This window comes from Sus scrofa, chromosome 14 (assembly GCF_000003025.6).
Source record: "Sus scrofa isolate TJ Tabasco breed Duroc chromosome 14, Sscrofa11.1, whole genome shotgun sequence".
NCBI lineage: Eukaryota > Metazoa > Chordata > Mammalia > Artiodactyla > Suidae > Sus > Sus scrofa.
Genome location: NC_010456.5, coordinates 50,789,897 through 50,813,032, shown reverse-complemented (window position 1 = coordinate 50,813,032; position 23,136 = coordinate 50,789,897). Strand labels below are relative to the sequence as shown.

General features: G+C 54.2%; 1 protein-coding gene across 4 annotated transcripts in view; it reads right to left on the bottom strand.

The window, feature by feature from the left end:
* The window catches only part of KLHL22 (kelch like family member 22), a 36,075-nt gene continuing 15,980 nt past the window's right edge, over nucleotides 3,042–23,136 (bottom strand). For all 4 annotated transcript variants that reach the window (XM_021072689.1, XM_021072691.1, XM_021072690.1 and 1 more), the window contains 4 exons: nucleotides 17,524–18,242; nucleotides 12,762–12,954; nucleotides 5,152–5,385; nucleotides 3,042–3,941 (listed from right to left, as the gene is read on the bottom strand). In XM_021072689.1, coding sequence (XP_020928348.1) covers nucleotides 3,576–3,941; nucleotides 5,152–5,385; nucleotides 12,762–12,954; nucleotides 17,524–18,242 — 1,512 coding nt within the window. In that variant the 3' untranslated portion in view covers nucleotides 3,042–3,575. The remainder of the gene's footprint in view (nucleotides 3,942–5,151; nucleotides 5,386–12,761; nucleotides 12,955–17,523; nucleotides 18,243–23,136) is intronic.

Here is a 23,136-nt window from a genome sequence, read left to right as displayed (position 1 = left end):
AGCCGCGGCCGGCCAGGCGGCAGCGCCCGCCCCGCGCGCCAGACCCCACCCTCTGGCCGCGCCGCCGCCCCTCCGCACGGCCCCCGCCCCCACGCGGCCGCGCGCAAACTTGGGGGCAAACTTGGAAGGGGCCCGCCCGGGGAATCCCCGACCGCCGCTCGTGTCCCTCCCCTCCCCAGACACCCACCCCAGAAGCGGCCCCTGCGCGCTCCCTGCGAGGCCAGGCCAGGGACGGGAAGGAGGTGGGGACGAGGCGCGACGCACCGAAGCTCCCTCGGCGCCCCCGCCAGCAGCGCCTCAGAACGGCCAGGTCAAGGCTGCAAGCCGGCCTCTGCCCACCCGCACCCCCCAGAGGCCTGCCTAGTACCCGGCTGTGCCATCAGTGCAATCAAAGCCTGCAAGCTACGGCGGGCCGGATGCTCGAGGCCTATGGGTAGACTCGGTCTGGACCAGAGGCCTGAGTAGGAGGTTGGGGAGCATAGGGATGGACTGGAGAGAATGGCACCCCCGTGGGCTCCGACGAGAGAAAGTGGAGGTGAAGGCAGGTCAGGGAGACTAATGGAAGTGGCAGGACCGCCCTGGGACTGAGACCCTACAGCTCTTGTCAAGGTGTGGAGAAGGGCTGGGGACCTGACAGGGATTCCGTCGGTTTCAGGAGGTCACCAAAGGAAAAGTCCAGAAGGTGGAGTCAGGGCTGGAAGCATGGGCGCTACTACATCAGGAGGGTGCGCGGCAGCACAGAGCAGAGCAGGGGCAGCAGAGAAGGGGACAGGGAGGAGAAGGAACCCCAGGCCAGGAAGCAGAGGGGAAGCAGGGACGGCAGGTAAGCCAGGGGATGGAACAGAAAGCTAGCAGCTGGGTCCTAGCAGTGATGAGCTGGGCTTCTGGGGACTTGAGAGTTGGCAGAAGGGCCTGGGCAAGGAGGGGCACCTGCCTTCTCCCAGGGAGCAGGCTGCATGCAGACCCCTGAGGGGACGGTGGTGTCCTGCCTCAGGTACCTGGATAGCCCATCTGGGAGGGTGGAATAAGGGCCACTAAAAGGTCCAAGGCTGTGGGCACCACCAGGCTGGAAGAAGGTGGGCTGGGGAGGAGCAGGGTAGGGGCCTTCCACCATTAGGTCCCCTCTCTGAGCCATGCTGGTCCAGGAGGGAGGCAGAAGTTGGGGAAGGTGGCCGGGGAAGCTGCACCCATGTGGTCACGAATGCAAACACTTCCGTGGGACAAGTAAACAGACCAAGCACTTCTGGGCAGTTCCGTCTGGGCATGGCCTTGATCTCAGCAGTGCCCTTCCCTATGTAGGGGCCCCTCCCACAGAACCCCCATTGGCTGCCACAACAGAAGCCAGCAGAGGTCCATGTGGCTGCACTGTCCACCCAGCTGCCTGCTTGAGAAGCACTCGCCTCAGCTGGCCGGTTCATGCACAAACCCCATCATCTCCTCCCACCAGCTGCCTCCCACCCCAAATTCCCAGCTTTTTGGAGGGGCACCACCAGGACTTCCTGATGCTGCATCTCTACCCAGCCCCATCTGTGAGCCACCTATGTCTGGCTGCTCCCACCGCCCACAGGACAATACTGTCTCTAGCCTCATCTCAGACCCAGAGCCCCCTGCACCTGCCCCATCACAGCTGACCCCCACTTGCTGGCAAGTTCAGGTGTTGAGGGGCAGGCCCAAGTCCACATCCCTGGCCTGGTGCCAGGTGAACACCAGGATGAGGAGGCTGTGGTTTCATGGGCACCCACACAACTGACCAGCACGCAGGCAAACTGTGGGAGCCAGGAGCCTGGGTTAACCAGTTCTAGCCAGGATGGCTTCCAGGAGGAGGACTTTGCAGAGGGCTGAGCCATGAGGGACGGTTGAGTGCCAGGGCCTGAGAGCCTGCCATGCCGGTGAGCCTACTGCCCAGTCCCAGGGCAGGAGCTGCTTGTGGTGGGTAAATGCTAGGCTGGACAGAGGCAGGGCCAGGTGCTACTCGGCCCCTTCTGGGCTCATGTCTACCCTACCCCATGCTCTCTCTGTAGGGCCTCACAGACCCTCCCCTCCTCCCCTGCAGACCAGGGGTCTCTTGCAAAGCTGTGACTTGGGGGAGATGGCACCAGCAAGCTCAGACACACTGGGGATGGAGGGGGTAGACTTATTTGGTCCTCCTCCTCCCCAGGAACCTCTGGGGACCTCAGGAACTGCTACCCTGGCCTGCAGGGTGGTGGCAGAGACAGGAAGTGCTGGGTCCCTACTCCAGGCTCGCATCCTTGCATCTCACCCTTGGAAGCAGGAGAATGACACTCGAGAAGTGGCCATCCTGTCCCATTGGAAGGACCACCAGGGTCAACCCTGGGTTGCACTTGAAGTATAAGTGCATGAAGTCCCGTGGGATTAGGGAATAGGGTACCTGGACCCAAAGGCAGCAATCACCTGATGACCGCCTCAACCCTACACTACAGGAGTCCAGAGTGGTGCCTGTGTGCCCTTCCTTCCTCCTCCCGAGGGGCGCACACTGCCCCTCTGCCCCCTTCCAGGACCAGGCACCAGGAGCAGGCACTGGGCAAAGCAGGGCAGAGAAGATGGAGCCTCCCAGAGAGGAGAGCCCTGGGGCTTCATCCCTGCACTCCATCTTGGGCCTGGGGGCCTGCAAGGTAGGAGGACTTGGTGGGAGAGGGTGGAAGCATGGGATCCCACCTGTAGGAATTGTAGGAATGCTGTTCCCCCTCCCCGCCTCCTTAGACCGGGGAGCGGGGCAGGCCCAGGCCTGGGCAGGGTTCTCATGATGCAGTGTCTTCCCTGTACCCCCAGGTGCCAGGCTTCCCTTGGGACTGAGATGGCCACCTGGGGCCAGAGAGAAGTTGAGGCCTCATCAGGGAAGATGCTCAAGCAGGAAGACAACCACTTGTCATCAGACTGGGGCAGGTGCTGTGGTGACACCCTTCTAGCCTGGGGGTGGACTCTCAGACTCCCACCACCTCCCAGTGGCTCCAATCTGGGCTGCAGCCCTGGACAGGCTACAAAAGGAAGCGAGGCCAGGGCCAAAGGAAAACAATGCAGACCTTGTGGAAGATGATTTATTTCATTTATTGACAACATGGAGTCAGAAAAGCCCAGTTCATCTTTTCATCACTAGAACTGGCCTCAGGCCAGTGCCCCATCTTTGCTCCCCTGGGCCCCTGGGAGCACAGACCCTCGGGCCCTCAGCAGCTACACAAGTGATAGGCTCTCCCGCCCCTCCCTGCCCATGGAAGGGGCAAGATGTGCCTCGGCCCCTCGCTGGATGTCAGCCCCCAGGTCCCTTGGGAGAGAGGCACCTTCTCAAACCAGAAGGGACCAGAAGCAGGGAGCAGGGAGGCCAGGATGGCCGGTGGATACATCCTGTCCCAGCTGAAGGAGGGGAGGGCCTGGGGACTCCCTCAAAGGCTGCGGATCTCCCATCTCGAAGACTTCCCACCACCTCAGGGTGATCCACAGCCAGACCTGCAGAGCTGAGAGAACACCGCCCACCTGCCAGGGCAGGTACAAAAGCTGGGTAAGGCAGGGTGAGGGAGCCGCAGCCCCGGGTCCGCTGCCAACCCCCGACAGCTAGGCCCCTAGTCCTCGCTGGAGTTGTCGAACTCTTCCCAGTCAGACACACTCATCACCTCGGAGGCAAAGTCAGGGTCAGCCTGGCTGCGGTCAGGGGTCCCTCGGGGCGGCTCGAGGAGCAGGGAACGTGGCAGGGTGAGCACGCAGGCCGCCAGCCCTGAGATGGAGTTGTCCAGCTGGGGCCCCTCCTCCCAGCAGTCCTTCTCCACATCGTAGATGTGCACATAGCCCGTGCGGCTGCCCCGGTTGTGCGAGCGGCCGCCCAGCACGTAGATCCTGTTGTCCAGCACAGCGATGCCAGGCTCCCCATGCCCCGCTGGGAGTGGGCAGACCGACGACCACTGCCCGGTCGTGCAGCTGTAGCAGGCCACCTGCAAGGCAAGCCGGAGTAATGCTGGGCACCTGGGGGCCAGCCCTGGATGCTTGTGAAGCTGAGGGCAACTCCCCGCAAGAAGGGCTCCGGCCAGGCCAAAGCCAAGCCCCGACTTCCCCACCCCAGGCATGGGGGGTGCTTCCCAGTTTGTCTGCCAGTATTTCCCCTTGGGGTGCCAGCTCACTCCCCTCCACCCCCAGGGCTGAAGACTCAGACCCAACACCCGGGCTGGAGAGTGTTGCGGATAAAGTAAGAAAATGGGTGCCAGCTAAGGATGGCACCAAAATTCTCTTCAACGTTACCCCACACAGTAAACAAATACATGGCAAAACGATCAATCTTCTATAATCCAAGAAATGCAAAATGAAACGTCAGGAACAAACTAGCAGCTGGGGGAAGAAAAGGCACAAAGCCCAAGAAGGTACAGTGAAGCCGTCCTACTGTGCATTTGCCTGACCAGCCAGGACAGCACTGTGCAGTTAGCAAGTGCCATACAGACGCTACCTTCGGACTCCACAGTCATGGCCTGTGGTTCTGCACCTGCAGCAGTGGGAATGTCAACAAAGGAGCCCTTGGTGCTTCAAGTGGTCAAAGGGACTCTGCAGGCGTACTAGGACCTGAACATCGAGGTTTTCCTGACTTTCAGGATGGACCCACCTCATCACACAGACCTTGAGAACAGAAGGGAAGGTCTGACGGGAACAGAAGGGGACAAGCTGGGCTGCTGGCATGAAAGAGGTGGGGCCTAGGATGGGACCTGGAGGCTTCTAGATGCTGAGAAGAGCTTCAGCCAACAGCCAGCAAGCAATTGGGACCTGAGTTCTGCAACCACAAGACACTGAATTCTGCTGACACCAAGTGAGCAGGACACAGACTCTCCCAGGTCTTCACAAAGGGAAGACCCTGGTGGCCCCTGGCTTTTCACCAGGTGAGACCCATAGACGTGGAACTGTTGTTCCAGTTGCTCACCTGCGGTGATCTGTCACAGCAGTAACAGAAAACCAGACACTTAGAAGCCAGTGGTTCTCCACACTGGAGGCCCCATCCGGGCGCTCCCAACTTGGTGGGGCTGAGTTCTCAGTGAGTGGTTCTCAACTCTGCAGTGAACCCAAGGCTGCACCACAAAACAGTCTACTAAAAGGAAGAAGCCCCACCTGACAATTCCTTCCTCGCCAGCCACAACTGGAAGGGAAAGGAACATCACTTACCTGGTGCACGTCCCGCCTATAGCCAGCGTCATTGTTGCTGCCCCCGACCACATACAGCTTGTCCAGGAGGGTGGCCATGCCGTGCCAGGCGCGCCGCACAGGCCCATCAGCCAGAGGGCGCCAGGTGTCGCTGCCTGGGTCATAGCAGTGGGTCTCCTTCAGGTAGTCCTCCCCACGGCGGCCGCAGGTGATATACATCTTCCCCTGAAGTGTGGCGCCTGCATGCGCATACACCTGTGCAGCCGAGGGGAGAGGGTGGTGGGGTCAACGGTGGGGCCTGCCCAGCATCACCCCACAGTGGCCCCTCACCTTGCAGCTCCGCCCCCAGGCAGCCATCACCCAGCAGGGCCCTTCCCCATGGGGGTGATTCCAGGACCTAAAGGTCATGCTGAGCTTCTACAAGGGAGGAAGAGAATCTGTCCCCTGCACGGGGGAACCCACAGGGCACCAAAGCACTATCCTCAGAGACCCTTGGTCACCCCAGCCCTCCACACTCCCAGCGCCACCCAATCCTCCAGCCTTCAGACCCCGCTTTTGAAATCTGCTTTTTTGCAAAACAAACAAACAATAGCACATGAAGAGCACAAAAGTGAGATGCAAACTCTAAGAAAAATCTTGAAAAAAATCTAGAGTTCCCTTGTTACTGCTGTGGCTCAGGTTCCCTCGCTGGCCCGGGGACTTCCACATGCTACAAGCAGAGCCAAAAAAAAAAAAAAAGAACAATCTTGAGTGATGGGTGTGGGGGGAATATACCCCTGCCCAAAGCACCCAGGGGACACATCCTTGCTGCCCAGCCAGCCCCCTAGCCTCCTCTCTCAGGACCCTCAAGGCCCTCCTGCTGGGTGTGTGCCCTGCTGGGTGTGAGACACGGCCAGGGGCTGGTGAGGTAGACAGGGTGGGAGGAAGGGGACAGAGCTGTGGGCAGGACACCCATCAATGGTGGGGATCTGGGGAGGTGCTTTTCTCAAAGTTTCCATCCTGCGTACATGTAAGAAATTACATGGACCCTCTGGCTCCGCATCCTTCACCCTGATGCTCCTGGGTCAGAGGACCCAGGACCCAGTGGACCTCAGCACACCACAGCCTTGCAGCACCTCACTCGGCACATCACAGGATGCTGACCCTGACACTTAAGACACAGTGTTCCGTCTCCACAAGGAGCTCTCGGTTGCAGCCATACCCACTTCCCTCCCTCAGTCCCTGCAATGCCACCTCTCCCCCATGCCATCCTTTCCAGAGGGTTAGGTGGGTGGAGTCCTGGATCATAGCCTCTGTGACCTGCTCATCCGCACAGGCATGGTGCCCGAGTTTCCTGCCTGTCACATGTGTACCTGCCAACTGGATGAGCCCCTCACCCACGGAAGGACATCCAATTGGTTTCCGGTTTCTGTCTGTTAAAATAAATCTGCTCTAATATCTGTGCTGAGTTTTTGTTTCTCTGGAGTAAATGCCCACGATGGCACATGGCAGTTGGAAATTTACTTCTAAAGGTGCTCCAAACTCTCCCAGCGTGGCCATACCACTCACACGCCACCAGCACCCTATGGGCCACCCAGGTTCTTGGTGGCCCTGCCAGCATTCAGTCCAGGCACGTTTTTTTCACTTCAGCAGTTCCCGCCGTGGTTTTCTCCCAGCAGCTCTTGAACCTGCACCCCCTAGTGGCCGGGGCGCTGCTGTTGCTGTCAGTGTCTTGGCCGTGTCCATCCCACAGAAACGGCTCGCCTTGAGAGTTCTCAATACATATTAGATCCTAGCCCTTTGTCAGGTACTGCTTTGTAAATATTTCTCCCACACTGCAGCTCCCTTCATCCTCTTAATGGTATTTTGCAGAACAAAAACTTGCAACTTTGAAGAAGTCCAATTATCATTCTCTCTTCAGGCTTGTGCTCCAGGGGCGGGGGCTGTGAGTGAAGTCTAAGTACTCACTGTCTCACCCTGGATGGCAAATATTTTCTTCTATATTTTCCTCAATGCCACGTAGTTTCACATTTTACAGAAGTCCATACGCTACTCTGAGTTAATTTTTGTACAAGGTGTGGGACTTGGGTTGACATCTTTCTTTTTTTTTGCTTTTTAGGGCAGCATCCGAGGCATATGGAGGTTCCCAGGCTAGGGGTTCAATCGAAGCTACAGCTGCCAGCCTACACCACTGCCACAGCAACACCAGATCCTTAGCCCACTGAGCAAGACCAAGGATCGAACCTGTGTCCTCATGGATGCTAGCCGGGTTCGTTACTGCTGAGCCACAATGGGAACTCCCTTAACATCCCTTCTCTTGCCTGAGGACATCCAGTAGCTCCAGTACTGTTTGCTGAAAGGTAACCCTTCCTCCATTCACCTGCTGCTGCATCTCTGTCAGAACCCAGCTGGCATGTTCGTGTGGGACTCTCCAGTTCTCTGTTCAGTGCCTTTGACCTCTGTGTCTACTCCACTGATACCACAGCCTTAATTAGCATGTCTACAGGAGTCTAAAGCCAGGTGCACGGAGTCTCCCTGCTTTACTCCTTTCTTTGGCTATGGCCAGCATCTACTTGATGTGGGATCTCAGTTCCTAGATCAGGGATGAACCTGTGCTACTTCAGTGAAAGCGCCACCTATCAACCACCAGACAACCAGGGAACTCTGCTTTATTGTTCTTCATAGCTATCTGAGGTGTTCCAGACCCTCTGCCTTTCCATATAAATTCAAAAATTTCACCTACATCTCTGAAAACTCTTACTGGGATTTTCATAGGAATTGACTTAAACACTATATATCAATTTGGGAAAAACCAGCATCCTTGAGTCTTCCAATCCATAAACATGGTTATGTTTCTTTATGTTTTTTTAAACGGCCGCGCTCACAGCTTATGTAGGTTCTCAAGCTAGGGGTCAAATTGGAGCTGCCTGCCTATGCCACAGCCACAGCAACACAGGATCTGAGCTTCATCTGTGACCTACACCACAGCTCACAGCAGTGCCAGATCCTTAACCCACTGAGCAAGGCCAGGGATCGAACCCACAACCTCATGGATCCTAGTCGGGTTCATTAACCACTGAGCCACAAAGGGAACTCCCAGAGGTGTGTATCTATTAATCCCGAGGTCCTACTTTATCCATTCCTCCTTTACCCATTTGATAACCAGAAGTCTGTTTATGTCTGTGAGTCTGTTTCTGTTTTGTAAATAAGTTCATTTGTATCATTTTTCATTAGATTCCACATATAAGCGATATCATATGGTATTTGACTTACTGCACTTAGAACAGTAATCTCTAATCTCCATCCATGTTGCTGCAAAAGGCATAATTTCATTTTTTTTAAAGCTGAGTCATATTCCATTGTATATATGTACACATTTATTTTATCCATTACTCTGTGGATGGACACTTAGGTTGCTTCCCTGTCTTGGTCTTGGCTATTGTAAATAGTGCTGCAATTAACACTGAGGTGCGTGTATCTTTTTGAATTAGAGGTTTTGTCTTTTCAAGATGCATGCCCAGGAATGGGATTGCTGGATCATATGGCAATTCTGTTGTGGTTTTTTTTTGTTTTTTTTTTTTTTTTTTTTTTGTCTTTTTGTCTTTTGTTGTTGTTGTTGTTGCTATTTCTTGGGCCGCTCCCGCGGCATATGGAGGTTCCCAGGCTAGGGGTTGAATCGGAGCTGTAGCCACCGGCCTACGCCAGAGCCACAGCAACGCGGGATCCGAGCCGTGTCTGCAACCTACACCACAGCTCACGGCAACGCCGGATCCTTAACCCACTGAGCAAGGGCAGGGACCGAACCCGCAACCTCATGGTTCCTAGTCGGATTCGTTAACCACTGCGCCATGACGGGAACTCCCTGTTGTTAGTTTTTTAAGGAACCTCCATACTGTTCTCCATAATGACTGCATCGATTTATATTCCCACCAACAGTGTATGAGAGTTCCCTTTTCTCCACACTCCCTCCAGCATTTTTTTTTTTTTTTGGTCTTTTTGCCATTTCTTGGGCCGCTCCCGCAGCATATGGAGGTTCCCAGGCTAGGGGTCTAATTAGAGCTGTAGCCACCAGCAAACACCAGAGCCACAGCAACTCAGGATCCGAGCCACGCCTGCAACCTACACCACAGCTCACAGCCAGATCCTTAACCCACTGAGTGAGGAAGGCCAGGGATCGAACCGGTAACCTCATGATTCCTAGTCAGATTCGTTAACCACTGTGACACAACGGGAACTCCATCCAGCATTTATTTTTTAGCTGCACCTGCAGCATGTGGACAATCCTAGGCCAGGGATCAAACCCACACTATAGCAGTGACAATGCCAGATCCTTAACCCACTGCACCACCAGGGAACTCCCTCATTCTTGGAATTTTGTCTACTTTTCCTTCTTCATCAAGCTTCCTAGACATTTGCCAATTTCATTGATCTTCTGAAACCAGCTGAACTTTTCTCTATTGTTTTTCTGCTTTTAACTTTATTGATTTCTGTTCTGGTATTTATTATTTCTTCTGCTTGCATAGAGTTTATTTTGCTCTTTTCTTTTTCTAGGTTCTTTAAATAGGAGCTTAGATTACTGACTTGTTTTTTTTGTTTGTTTGTTTTTTGCTTTTTAGGGCCATACCTGAGGCATATGGAGGTTTCCAGGCTAGGGGTTGAATTGGAGCTGTAGCTGCTCCAATTCACAGTAACACAGGATCCGAGCTGCATTTCTGACCTACACCACAGCTCATGGCAACACCGGATCCTTAACCCACTGAGCAAGGCAAGGGATTGAACCTGCATCCTCATGGATGCTAGTCAGATTCATAGGCACACCTACTTCGTTAACTACTGAGCCATGACAGGAACGCCTTGAGATTTTTTTTCACCCTTTCCTAACGTATACTTATAGTACTACAAATGTCCTTTTAGCTGGGGTGCCACAAAATCTAATGAGTTATTTTTTCATTTTCATTCTGATCAAAGTATTTTTATTATCCCCTTTGACCCAAGGGTTATAATAGAAATGAGTTGCTCAGTTTCCAACTGTTTATAGAGATTTTCTTGCTAACTTTTTGCTGGTGGTTTCATTTTTTTTTTTTTTTTTTTGGCCGAAACCTGGGCAGGCAGAAGTTCCCAGGCCAGGGACTGAACCCACACCACAGTAGCAACGCAAGTGACAATGACAGGTCCTTAACCTGCTGTGCCACAAGGGAACTCCTGCTGGTGGTTTATAGCTGGAGTCCATTTTGGTCAGAGAACACACCGTATGATTTCAACTTTCATACACTTGTTGAAGTTTGTTTCTGGCTGTTGGCCTCTTTGGATCTGAGGCTGAGACACACAAGGCAAAAAGGAAACTCAGGAGATGTATTATCGAACGGTGTTGTTCCTCAGGTCCCCAGACCCCTAGCTGTCTTCTCCCAACATTTCTGCACCTGAAGTCTGTCCAGAGTTCTAGGTTGTACTGAGCAGGAAGAACTAGGAAGAACATATCTATCCACCTCCCTGGAGGTACAAGTTCCCTGGGGAGACTTTTAAGTGAGCAGAAAAGGGCTCCTGCAGAGGCCTCCGCCTCTCCTCTAGAAACACAAGAAGGCAATGCTTGGCCCTGGGCTTCCAGAGGAGAGCCAGAGACCAGAGAACTCTGCTGCTGCTGGGGCAGGGAGCTTTCGTTCCCTGGGGGCACATCAGTTCCTAACCAGTTCCTAATGGTACCGCCAGGGTGGGTCCCCGAGACAGGTAGGAGTGTGGGTTCTCAGCTAGCCATGTGAGCCCGCCCAGCCACCATCCCTGCAGACACTCTGAAGGCCTCCTGGAGCAGCTGCACATCTATTTCCCAGGCCTGTGGGCCTGCTTCTGAGCCGGCTGCAGCCAGCTGTCCGGCCAGCCCGGCCTGAACTGACTCCCAGAGCCTGCCTCCCAAGGGGATGTCCACAGCATCTCATACCTATCTGCTCCACATGGAGCCCTTCCTTTTCTTGTTCACTCCCAAACCCCCCTGTCCTCTAGGGGAATGGCCCAGCCATGCACCGTGGTGCTCGTGTTGGTAGCATCTCTCATTCCTAACATCTGGCCCATAGTCATGTCTGATCCGTGTACCTCCAAACCACATCCTCCTTCCCCACAGCACAGCCACCACTGCCTCTGCCTGGACCACCCCCAGACATGCCCCTTCCCCCTCTCCAAGAAAAGATGAAGGCCCGCCCAGCCCAGAAGGTCCTTCCTGCCTCTCCCAGCAGCCGCCCGCCCATCTCCGGTGGACCAAGTCTCACCAGAAGCTCCTCAGACGGACCCTCCCCGACCAGCCCATTGAGGTCTGACCTGCCAGAGCCCCTCCCCAAGCAGCGCTCAGCTTGGCCTTCAAATTCCTCCACCAGCGCTCACTTCACTCATCTGTTTAGGGGTTAACAATGGCCTCTCCTGTGAGGCTGCAAACCCCAGGGGGAACGCTGGTCACTTTCTATCACCACTGGATCCCCAGGACTTGATATGCAGTAGGTGCTTACTAAATAGCTACTAAAGGAACAAATGGATGAAAAAAGGAAGAAGGGAACTGGGACACAAGGGAGAAGCTGGCTGAAGGCCAAGGCTGCCCCTCTGTGGCCACACTGAGAAGTGCAGCCTCCCCACTGCCCAGACAGGGAGCCCCTGGAGCCCCTCTCCCACATGACCACTTCCTCCAGGACAGAGCTCCAGGTCCTCCAAGTCCATCAGGTCTCAAGGACCCCTGGGATTTCCCAAAAAAAAAATTGACCCCCTTCCTCTGAACAGGGAGAAAGTACCCTCAGAGGGCCTTCCTCCCCAGAGGCAGGCCACTCTCCCTTCCTGGGAGGAGCCACCATGGGGCTCCCTGGCCTCTCTGGGGTGCTGGTGGGCTGTGGAGAGGAGCTGGACCCGTCAGGAATAGCCCTCATATCTGAGGCCATGGGCCTGGGGATGGGTGAAAGATGGAGGGTTCAGGGGGTGGGAGGACGATCAGGGGGTCAGGAGTTCCTGCCAAGGCCCAGGGCCAGTGTGGCAGAGCAGGTGCTGCAAGAGACAATGCCAGCCCTTATGCGCACAAAGCCTACACATAAAGGCTGGGACCCAAGATGCATGCAGGAGACTGGCAAGGACCTCTCTTGGCCTGGGGTCTTGTGTAGGGTTTGGGTCCAGGGTCCCAGCCGAGTGCACAGGGTGAAAGCATTGTCTTTGCACAATAAACAGTTTTCCTCCTCAAGCTGGAACAAACCAAGCTACAGTGTAGGATACACATGATTGAAAAAAAAAAATACAACTTTTAAAGTGTTTCTAGCTCTGGGCCTGTAGAGTAGGTCTGATGCCACAGGGCCCTGCCTCTCAGCATCCCTCCAGTTTAACATCAGTGGATGTGCCCCAGCAGAGCTGAGGGATAGACAGGGGAAATCTTCAGTCTACACTTGGCTGCAGAGTTAAAGGAGCTGACTGGAGCCAAGGTACAAGACCACTGTGAGGGCGGAATTCTGGGGAAGAGGTCTCTCCTCGGTGGCTAGCTCAACCTCAGGGGTTCCACACCCTAACCTAAAAGCAGAGTCTGTAGGGGTGTGGACCCTGATACCTGGGCTGGGTTTGCTGGCCAGGCCTCCCGCTCACTCTGCATAGCCTGGGAAGGAACGGGAAGGAGAACCCTCTTGGAGGGGCTTCCTTACCTCCCTCTTGAGTGGGGCCACATAGGCCCAGGAGTTGGTGGCGGGGTCGTAGCGCTCCACAGCACTCAGGTCATTATGGTAGTCGCGGCCAGCCACTGCGTAGATGTACTTCCCCACGACACACACGCAGAGGTCAGCGTGCTCCTGCTGCAGGGACTGGATCTGGAACCAGCGGTTGTGCCTCGGGTCATACCTTGTGGGGACACAGGACAGGCGTCACTGACCACTTGAGTCGGCCAGCAGACCCATTAGCTGCCCCAACAGCAGCACACACCCCCAACAGCCACGCCACCCACCATGGCGATGACGAGTACAAGTGTGTCCCCAGCATACAGCCTGGAGGGTGGGGCCAGGAGTCTCCTGGATTTCTGCCAAGAGCCAGGCTCTTCCAGTGTTAGACTGCGGGTGGCCCAAGCTGCCCAACAGCTGTTCCTACAGCCACCTCCACCCCACCTGTCCCACCTCAAGGTCCCCAGGGCCCCACTCTCAATCATGAGGTCCCCAACTGTGGCCTCAACTGGACGGGCGCAAGAGCCTCCAGCCCTCCAGCCAGCACTCCCTCAGGCGGGCCCACCAGGCTCCCATCTCAGCCCCCTTTGTCAAGTTCTGTGCATCCCCTGTGTGCAGGGTTTGGCTTCCCCAGCTGGAGGAGTGGACACTACCTCACTGGCTGTGGGCACCTCAAATGAGGGGCCCTGGGGACTCTAGGAAAGTGGCCGGAGCAGCACTGCTGGGCTGAGGGCCGCCTAGAGAGCAGGACAAGGGGCGGGGGGAGCCCCTGCTGCTGAGCCTAGCGCTGCTGCTGAAGGTTGCTCTCCTGACATCAGGCCACCTCCATGCCCCTTTCAAGGGGACACAGCTGCCCCCAAGTCACAGCCCCGCCTTCTACTTTCCCCATCAACTTTCATAAAAAAGTCCAACCCCCAGGCAGCAGCTCCCTTCCACGCCCCTGTAGGAGCTGCCCCAGCCCCACTCTCCTGCTTCCAAGGGCTTCACCTTCTCAGCCCAGTTGTGTCCAGTGCCCGGTGACTGCCCTGTGCTCTCTCCTCACGCTGTCGACGGCTCTCACCCCCTCCAGCTAGCTGCCCACCTGTCTTACGTGGAACCCTGCACTCCCTCTATCTGACCCCGTGCTCACCAGCTGAGCCCCAAATCCTCAGGCCTGAGCCCTGTGGCTGTGGCCCTTCAAAGCCCAGGCCCAGCCCCCGCCCCAGGCTGCCCCTTCCCCCTCCCTGTCCCCAAGGCAGGAGCACTGAGTGAGTGAACACAGAAGACCACAGAGCCTTGAGCCAGGACCTGTGAGCCTGAGCCCCAAGCCCTCTTCCCCGACTGTGCAGGCCCTTCCCTGGGCTTGCACCCAGGCACCAGCTCCTGAGCGCCTGCCATGGGAACCCCCTTGCACAATGGCCCCCGCACAATTACAGCCTTTTTCTGGTGTTTTATTTTTCTGCAGTAAGACCTTCCAAAGAGGACTGTTCCCTGCCCTATGCCAGACGCTCCTTATTTCAGCCTTTGCCCCAAATGCAAGGTAGACACACAGCAGCCGCTTCTTCCCACTGCAGCCCCCCTGCCAGCAGGAGCCCAGGAAAACAGGCCCACAGGACAGAAAGGACGTGTGTGGGCCACACAGACCCGAGCCTGAGTGCTGCAGGAGGGACGAAGCACATGATAAAGTCTTTGGAGGACTGATGCTCCTGTCTATTCCCAGACCTCCATGGTGCTCCTGGCTCAGAGTGGATCATGCCATCTGCTCAAGGACTTGAAGGAGGAGTAAGGTCACTGGCAGTGAAATCCTTCCTTCACTCTACGAACACCACTGGCCCCCACTGTGGACGAGCACAGTGGAGACCCGAGGCAAGAGCCCCCTGTTCAAGTAGGCTGGGAAACGGGCTAAAAGGAGCAGAGTAGCAAGTGCTCTGCTTAAGGGCAGGTGCTGTGGAGGGACAAGATGGGGACAGAGTGGAGCCAAGGAGGCCAAGAAGGCAGAGGTCCAGCTGGGCCACATCTCTTCTGGCCCACTGCCACCAATGAGAGACCCTCCGGACATTCCTCTGGCTTCTGGCCTCACAGCTGCCTGGGCTGAGCTCACATGGATTTGTAGTTTGAGATTTAGGGCTGGAGTTCCCATCGTGGCTCAGTGGTTAACGAATCTGACTAGGAACCATGAAGTTGCGGGTTCGGTCCCTGGCCTCGCTCAGTGGGTTAAGGATCCAGCGTTGCTCTGAGCTGTGGTGTAGGTTGCAGATGCGGCTGGGATCCCGTGTTGCTGTGGCTCTGGTGTAGGCCGGCAGCTACATCTCTGATTGGACCTTAGTCTGGGAACCTCCATATGCCGAGGGTACAGTCCTAGAAAAGGCAAAAAGACAAAAACAAAAAAGAGAGAGAGATTTAGGGCAAAACAAACACATAAGCACAAACACAAGATGCCACACACCAATAATTTAGACATAACCACAGTTCTGCTCATTCTTTATCTCCCCACTGTGCTCTGCATCTCACATTTTCCTCCTTGTTGGTTTAAATGTCCACTTCGTCAGAATAAGGCCTCAAGTAATATCTTCTAATAAAGATAATCTTAATTACTGCATATAAAGATTTAAAACCTTTAGTCACTTTCACGTAGACACTGGACCAGCCTATTGCAGACTCGGAAGAAAAATCTAGAATTGGCACAAGAATGTTTGAGGTCCTTAGGAACTTGGTTATCACTCCTGTGAGTTTCCATGACTTTGGCCTTCCCATGATTAGTGATGTAGTCCATTATAGTTAAAAACATTTTCTGAAATATACTCTAAAACATTCACAGTTGGAGTTCTTACTGTGGCACAGAGGGATCATCAGTGTCTCTGCAGCGTCAGGACACAGGTTTGATCCCGGCCCAGTACAGTGGGTTAAGGATCTAGTGTTGGTCTCAACTGTGGCTCAGATCTGATCCCTGGCCCAGGAACACCATGTGTCAAATATGTGGGATGGCCAAAAAATAAATTACTTAAAAAAAATTGTAGTCATGAAAATGCCTCAGGACAGAAAGAAGTTCTCATCCTAAGCAGGGTTGGGGCACATGGCATCAGGGGTGTGCAGAGTCCAGCAGCCCATAGAGCTGCTGCTGGGGAAACGTGGCAAAGCCACGTGGACCACACAGATTCGATCAAGGGAAGGAAAGAGAAACATGAGAGCTCAGGGCAGGAACAACATGTTCCAAGAGAGCTTTGACAATGCTTTAAGACACAACCTAGCAAGTACTGAACTTCTCAAAATGCAAATGCTGATTTACTGCAAAATCTCATCATCTTATACCTGACAGCCTATAGATTCTGAGGGTGGTGAACTATGAGAGGGTAAAGGGCAGAGAACCAAACTCTTAACTCAAACTAAGATCCACCAGGCAGTGTTAAGGGTCCGCCAGGAAGTTAATGGAACTCGCTCTGCAGAGATGAGACTTGGGGACTCCCCACCACCTCACCAGCCGCTCTGCACCCCCTACCCAGCAGGTCCCACCAACCCCACCTGCCACAGTGACCCCACCTCTGCCTGGAGTTTGAGGCTATGGCTTTCAATCACAGAGGACGACACCAGCACTTCCCAGGGTTCGCTTGCTTCTTGCAGCACACGTTCACCACAGGGAAACACATCAGTCTTAAGGGAGACGGGCATCAACGGCACATGACAGGACAGGCTCTGGAGGCCTGGCCAGAGGGAGGCCTGAACCTGGGGCTGCCATACCCACTGGACAGCACCAGGTCTGGGAGAAAGTGAAGGTGCGGCTCCCCCAGCCACCCCGCCCACCCTGGTCTACCTGGGCCAGTCCTCCCCTTTGACCTCAAGTACTGCCAGGCTCTGGGTCTCACCAGTCCGATAAGGTGACCACTTCCTGGGGCTGGGAGAGCAGAGGAAGCCTGTGGTCCCCAAGCTACCATCGGAGGGGCAGGGCCAGGCCAGACCTGCCCCCCAAGACAGAGCAGGAAATGATCGTGGCTGGCACCTGCACAGCTGCCAGAAGCCTGTGGCAATTTCTCCTTCTGCAGTGCCATCTTCCACCTTGTGGGGCAGGAAGTTCCCACGGGCCCCAGATCCTAAGACACCAGATCACAGAAGGGTGGAGGGATGTGGGGACCTAGTGGTAGTTGAGGTTGTTAGGACTTGCACTGCTTCTCCAGCTCAGGCCACACAAGTGGGCTTGTGAGATCACTGCCTCCATGAGGACTGACTGAAACCACTGCCTCCTCTGAAGACCTCACGCCCAGCATGTGGCTGACGACAGGGCCAAGGGCAGAGGGGGATCTGGCCTGAGGTTCGGCGCCTGTGCGCCTTTCTTGCCCCGGGCTGGATGCCATTCTGCATCAGGAACCTATGGTCAGGATAGCAGAACAGAGCAGACACGCAGGGGAAGGCAGGGATGAGAGGCGTGAGGCAGAGGGAGGGCAAGGTGGCCAGGCCCATCCCTCCCAGGCCAACGGCCCTTCCCGCTGAGGCCCCCATCAGCCCGGTGCAGTCGCAAGCCAGCTTCTCACCGACAAGATGGAGGGGCGGGTGTGTGTGTGCTGTGGGCGAGTGGGCTCCTGAGGAGGAAGACAAGAGCACAAGGCAGCATCACAGGCCCCTCTCCAACTCACTGCCACCACCTTCTCCCAATCATCCCAGACTCCATGGAACAGCCACAGGCCAACTCGAGAGGCTGACTGTGCTGGCCCGTGGCGCCATGCCTGGCAGCCACTGGGCTCACAACCCCCACGTGACAGCACTGCCCAGCCAAGGCCCCTACCTCCAGCACCGGGACTCGGCGCGGAAGCCCTGTACGTTGTTGTCGCCTCCAATTAGGTACACGAAGTTGTTGAGCACAGCAATGCCCTGGTTGGACATGCGGGGGGCCAGGGAGGCAGTGAAGTGCTTCCACTCTCCCAGCAATGGGTTCAGGTACTTGGCCTGGTCGCTGAGTACAGTGGATGGCGTGGAGTGGATGCCCCCGAAGCCCACAACACACTGGAAGTCCGACCGCAGCTCGGTCCGAGGGCCTTGCAGGCTGGGCTGCAGGCTCTCGTTCCGGTGGTACATGAGGGCGTCGGCCACTGTGTCCCTCAGTGGGCTGGGGTCCAACTTGTCATGCAGCCGCTGTAGGACCTCGGCCTCCATGAGGGGGAATCGCACGGTCTCCAAGAGTTTGGGGGGCTCATGCAGTGGGAGCCGGTCGGCCTGCACCTGCTCCAGGGAGTAGTGGTAGAGCAGGGCGCCCTCGTACACCTCGGTCTCGCAGGACACTTCCAGGCGGTTGCTGCTCAGCAGGGCATAGACCTTCTCCAGTGGCAGCTGGCGGTACTTGTCAGTCCGGGAGAAGGCCACAAAGTTCTTAAGGATGTAGGCGTCCAGCTGCTCGGTCAGGCGGCTCAGGTCGAAGAGCTCGGCCAGCCGGTAGACGTCGAGGATGTTGTCCTCATCCACCCAGGGTGTGAGGAAATCACAGCAGAAGTGGATAATTTCTGGGATCTGTGAACAGAACAAACCTGTCAGGTCAGGCAAGGCAAGGCGGGTGTATGGCTCATAGCTGGCCTCCGCGGGCTCCACTCCTCTGCCCAACCTTTCCCGACCCAGAGGCTGGCCGGCTGCCCCTCGACACATGGGGATGCCTAGGGCTCACCATCTGGCAGGGCTCATATCTTGGCTCGGAAGTGGTCAGTTAACCTGATCCCTCACCTAGAGGACAGGGATGATATGGAGAGGATCTACCTGGCAGAGGCTAGCCCCTCATATAAGTCAGCTGCCTCTCAGATCAAAAGCATGGGATCTCCAGAAAAGCAGGAAGCAGGAAGCAGGACAACGGCCACCAGGCTGTGGGGTGAGGATGTCCCAGGACTAAGTAACCAAAGAAGGAAGGAAAACTGCCCCAGGGACTGCTGAGTTCTGCTGCAAAACAGGATTTTAGAACATCTCAAAATGGGAATCTCTCCCTTATCCAGCACCACTGAGAAATTAATCTTACACAGAGTAATTCTGCTGGAATCTGAAGCTTATTAATAAACATTTAAAATCTTTTGGAGTTTGAGAGAGCGGATCAAGATGGCAGAGGAGTAAGACATCGCGCTCACCTTCTCCCACAAACACATCAAAAAAACACATCTACACGCAAAACGACTCACACAGAACATCTACTGAATGCTGGGAGAAGAACTTAAAGCTCCAAAAAGGGCAAGAAACCCCTGACATAACTGAGTAGAACAAAAGAAAAAAAGAGAGAGAAAAGGAATCAGGACAGGACTAGCATTCCTGGAGAGAGCCGTGAAGGAGAAAAGGAGCCCACACCCTGGGAAGCCACATAACTGATGGAAAGATCAGCCTAGACGGAGGGACCTCAAAGTCATGAGAAAAGCACAGCAGCTGGACTGAGGAGGGTAAGGTAGAGTGAGAGCTGCTTTGATCATCTGCACCACGGCCCTGGATACCACAGTCTGAGATGCTTGTGAGGGGGCTGGCCGCTAAGACTTAATGCTCCGAAGGTCAGTTCCAGGGAGAGGACTAGAGTTGGCTGTGTGGGGACAGCCTGAGGGTCTAAGGAGCAGTGTGCCACAGATGGGCGAACAGTGTGCCACAGGCTGAGGAGTGGAACGCCATGGCAGAGGGAACCCAGGAGGTTTGGGCCCACAGGAGAAGCATGGTGCCATTGCTAGGGAGGGCGAGAGGAGGAGGGGCGGACCACATAGGAATCTCCCTGCGCCCGAACTCTGAGGGTGGGGCCCCTCTGGTGCAGGCTACGGGTGGTGAGAAGCCACTTGCTCAGGCTATGGGAGACTGGGGGCTGCTGTGCAGGCTAGGGGTGGCTAGGCACCTCTTGGGTGGACTAAGGGCAGCGGGGTGGCTAAGTGTGACATGGTGCCTCTTGTGTGAGCTACAGGTGATAGAGACAGACTGCGGTGGTCCTCTTAGAGGCCAGAGGGAGGCATGGCCTGCCACCACTGGGGGCCTGTGAGTGGGCTCTACCTGTGGCCCCAGTTGCCTCAAGGGTTGGCAAAAAAAAAAAAAAAGACACTGCAACCAAGCACCACATGTTGTTGCTCTCACTCGCCTGGGAACACACCAGCCCTGCAGCTGCCACTGCCAAATGCTCTGGGTAGCATCCAGATGCTTGATCACTATCCCTTCACAAGACCCTACAACTAGGAGCAGCTGGTGCAGCACCTCTTGTGTGGGCTAAGCAGAAAGCGGTGCTTCTTGCATGGTCTGCAGGGGGCGGGGGCAAACCACTGCCGTTATCTCTGACTCCAGAGGTGGGTGTGGCCTGCCACCACTAGCGGTCGGAGAACAAGCACCACTTGTGGCCCCAATCATCTCAAGGGCACCACAAAGGAGGGCACTGTGATCGAACACCACCTGTTGGTGCTCTCACAACCCTGGGAGCACACCCACCCTGCTGTTGCCACTGTCGAAGGCTCTGGACAGTGCCCACACGTGTGACCTCTGTCACTTCCCAGGATCCTAAAACTAGGAGCAGCCTGTGCAGCACCTCCTATGTGGGCTAAGTGAGACAGGGTGCTTCCTGCATGATCTGCAGGTGGCAGGGGCAAACCACTGAAGTTATTACTGCCTCCAGAGGTGGGCATGTCCTGCTACCACTAAGGGTCCCTGAACAGGCACCACCTGTGCCTCCAATCACCTCAGAGGAGGGCAGTGCAATTGAACACTACCTGTTGTTGCTCTCACTCCCCTGGGAACTCACACGCCCTGCTGCTGCCACTGCCAAATGCTCTGGGCACCTTGTAAATCTGCCTAAGGCTTATTACCACTTCCCAGGGCCCTGCAACTAGGAGTAGCCTGTGCCAACTTCCTGCAGGTCCTTGCTGCTGTCAAGAGCCCAGCAACCAGATACTACCAGCCCTACCCATTGCCTCCTTCTCCCTGAAAACACACTCAGCACCCTGGGGATAACAGCCTGCTCACACCAAAGAAAGAGACAGCTAATATTCAAACTCCCACACCAAAATAAATAGTAACCCCCCTACAAACCACAAAGCGGTGCTCTTGCATAGAAGTAGCCCTCCAAGACTACAGTTTGGTTCCCTAAACTCATAGAAAAAGAAGAACATAAGCAAGATGAGGAAGCTCAGAAACCATTCCCAGCTAAAAGAAGAGGAGAATTCACATGAAGCAGCAAACAATGAAAGAGACCTCTGCAGGCTGATTGACACTGAGTTCAAAAGGGAGGTAGTGAAAATACTGAAGGAGGAGTTCACATCGTGGCTCAGTGGTTAACAAATCCAACTAGGAACCATGAGGTTGCATGTTCGATCCCTGGCCTTGCTCAGTGGATTAAGGATCTGGCATTGCTGAGAGCTGTGGTGTGGGTCGAAGACGCAGCTCAGATCCCACGTTGCTGTGGCTCTGGCATGGGCTGGCAGCTACAGCTCTGACTGGACCCCTAGCCTGAGAATCTCCATGTGCCGCAGGTACGGCCATAGAAAAAACAAAAAGACAAGGAAAAAAAGGAAAATAAAATAAAATACTCAAGGAATTAAGGCTGAATATCAAGGAATTAAGAGTGGATATGAACAGTAATGCAGATCCCTTTTTTTTTTTTTTTTTTTTTTTTTTGTCTTTTTGCTATTTCTTTGGGCCACTCCCACGGCATATGGAGGTTCCCAGGCTAGGGGTCCAATCGGAGCTGTTGCCACTGGCCTATGCCACAGCCACAGCAACGCGGGATCCGAGCCACGTCTGCAACCTACACCACAGCTCACGGCAACGCCGGATTGTTAACCCACTGAGCAAGGGCAGGGACCGAACCCGCAACCTCATGGTTCCTAGTCGGATTCGTTAACCACTGCGCCACGACGGGAACTCCTGCAGATCCCTCTAGAAAGGAACTGGAAAATATACGGAGGAACATAAAAAAGTTAGAAAATTCATGTGCAGAGACACAAACTGAGCTAGAGGCACTAAAGAGCAGAATGAATAATACAGAGGAATGAATTAGTGACTTGAAGATAGAATAATGGAAATCACCCAATTAGGACTGCAGACAGAAAACCAAATGAAAAAACATGAAAGCAATATAAGGGACCTCAATGAATTTAAGAGTATAGAAATTATTTCAAGTATCTACTCTGACTACAATGGCATGAAACTAGAAATCAACCACAGGAAAAGAAATGAGAAAAAACTAACTACATGGAGACTAAACAACATGCTACTAAAAAACCAAGGGGTCAATGAGGAAATCAAGAAGGAAATTAAACAATACCTTGAGACAAATGATAATGAAGACACAACCACTCCAAATCTATGGGATACTGCAAAAGCAGTGCTCAGAGGGAAATTCATAGCAATACAGGCCTTCCTCAAAAAAGAAGAAAAATCTCAAATCGAGAACTTAACCCAACACCTAAATGAATTAGAAAAAGAACAAACAAAAAACCTATAAGTCAGCAGAAGGAAGGAAATCATAAAGGTCAGAGAGGAAATCAATAAACTAGAGATTCAAAAAACAATAGAAAAAATTGGAGTTCCCACAGTGGCACATCAGAATTGAATCCAACTAGGAAACATGAGGTTGTGGGTTCGATCCCTGGTTTTGCTCAGTTGGTTGAGGATCCAGCATTGGTGTGAGCTGTGGTGTAGGTCACAGATGCAGCTCGGATCTGGCATTGCTGTGGCTGTGGTATAGGCCAGCAGCTGTAACTCCAATTAGACCCCTAGCCTGGGAAACTCCATATACTGCAGGTGCAGCCCTAAAAAGCAAAAAAAAAAAACACACAAAAACACACACACAAAAAAAAAAACATTAGAAAAAAATCAATAAAACCAGGAGCTGGTTCTTTGAAAAGGTAAACAAAATTGACAAACCTCTGGCCAGACTCACCAAGAAGAGGAGAGAAAACACCCAAATAAACAAAATAAGAAATGAAACAGGAGAAATCCCAACGGATACTGCAGAAACATAAAAAAACCCTAAGAGAATACTATGAACAATTGTATGCCAACAAACTTGACAACCTAGAAGAAATGGACAACTTTCTAGAGACTTACAGCTTGTCAAAACTGAATCAAGAAGAAACAGATCAGGAGTTACCGTCAAGGCTCAGTGGTTAACGAATCCAACTAGGAACCATGAAGTATCAAGTTCGATCCTTGGCCTTGCTCAGTGGGTTAAGGATCCGGCGATGCCGTGAGCTGTGGTGTAGGTCGCAGATGCGGCTACCTACCTGTTGCTGTGGCTGTGGCATAGGCCAGAGGCTACAGCTCATTTTAGACCCCTAGCCTGGGAACCTCCATATGCCAGGGGTGCGGCCCTAGAAAAGACAAAAAAGACAAAAAGGAAAAAAATAAACAAACAGATCAACTGAACAGACTGATCACTAGAAATGAAATTGAATACGTCATAAAAACACTC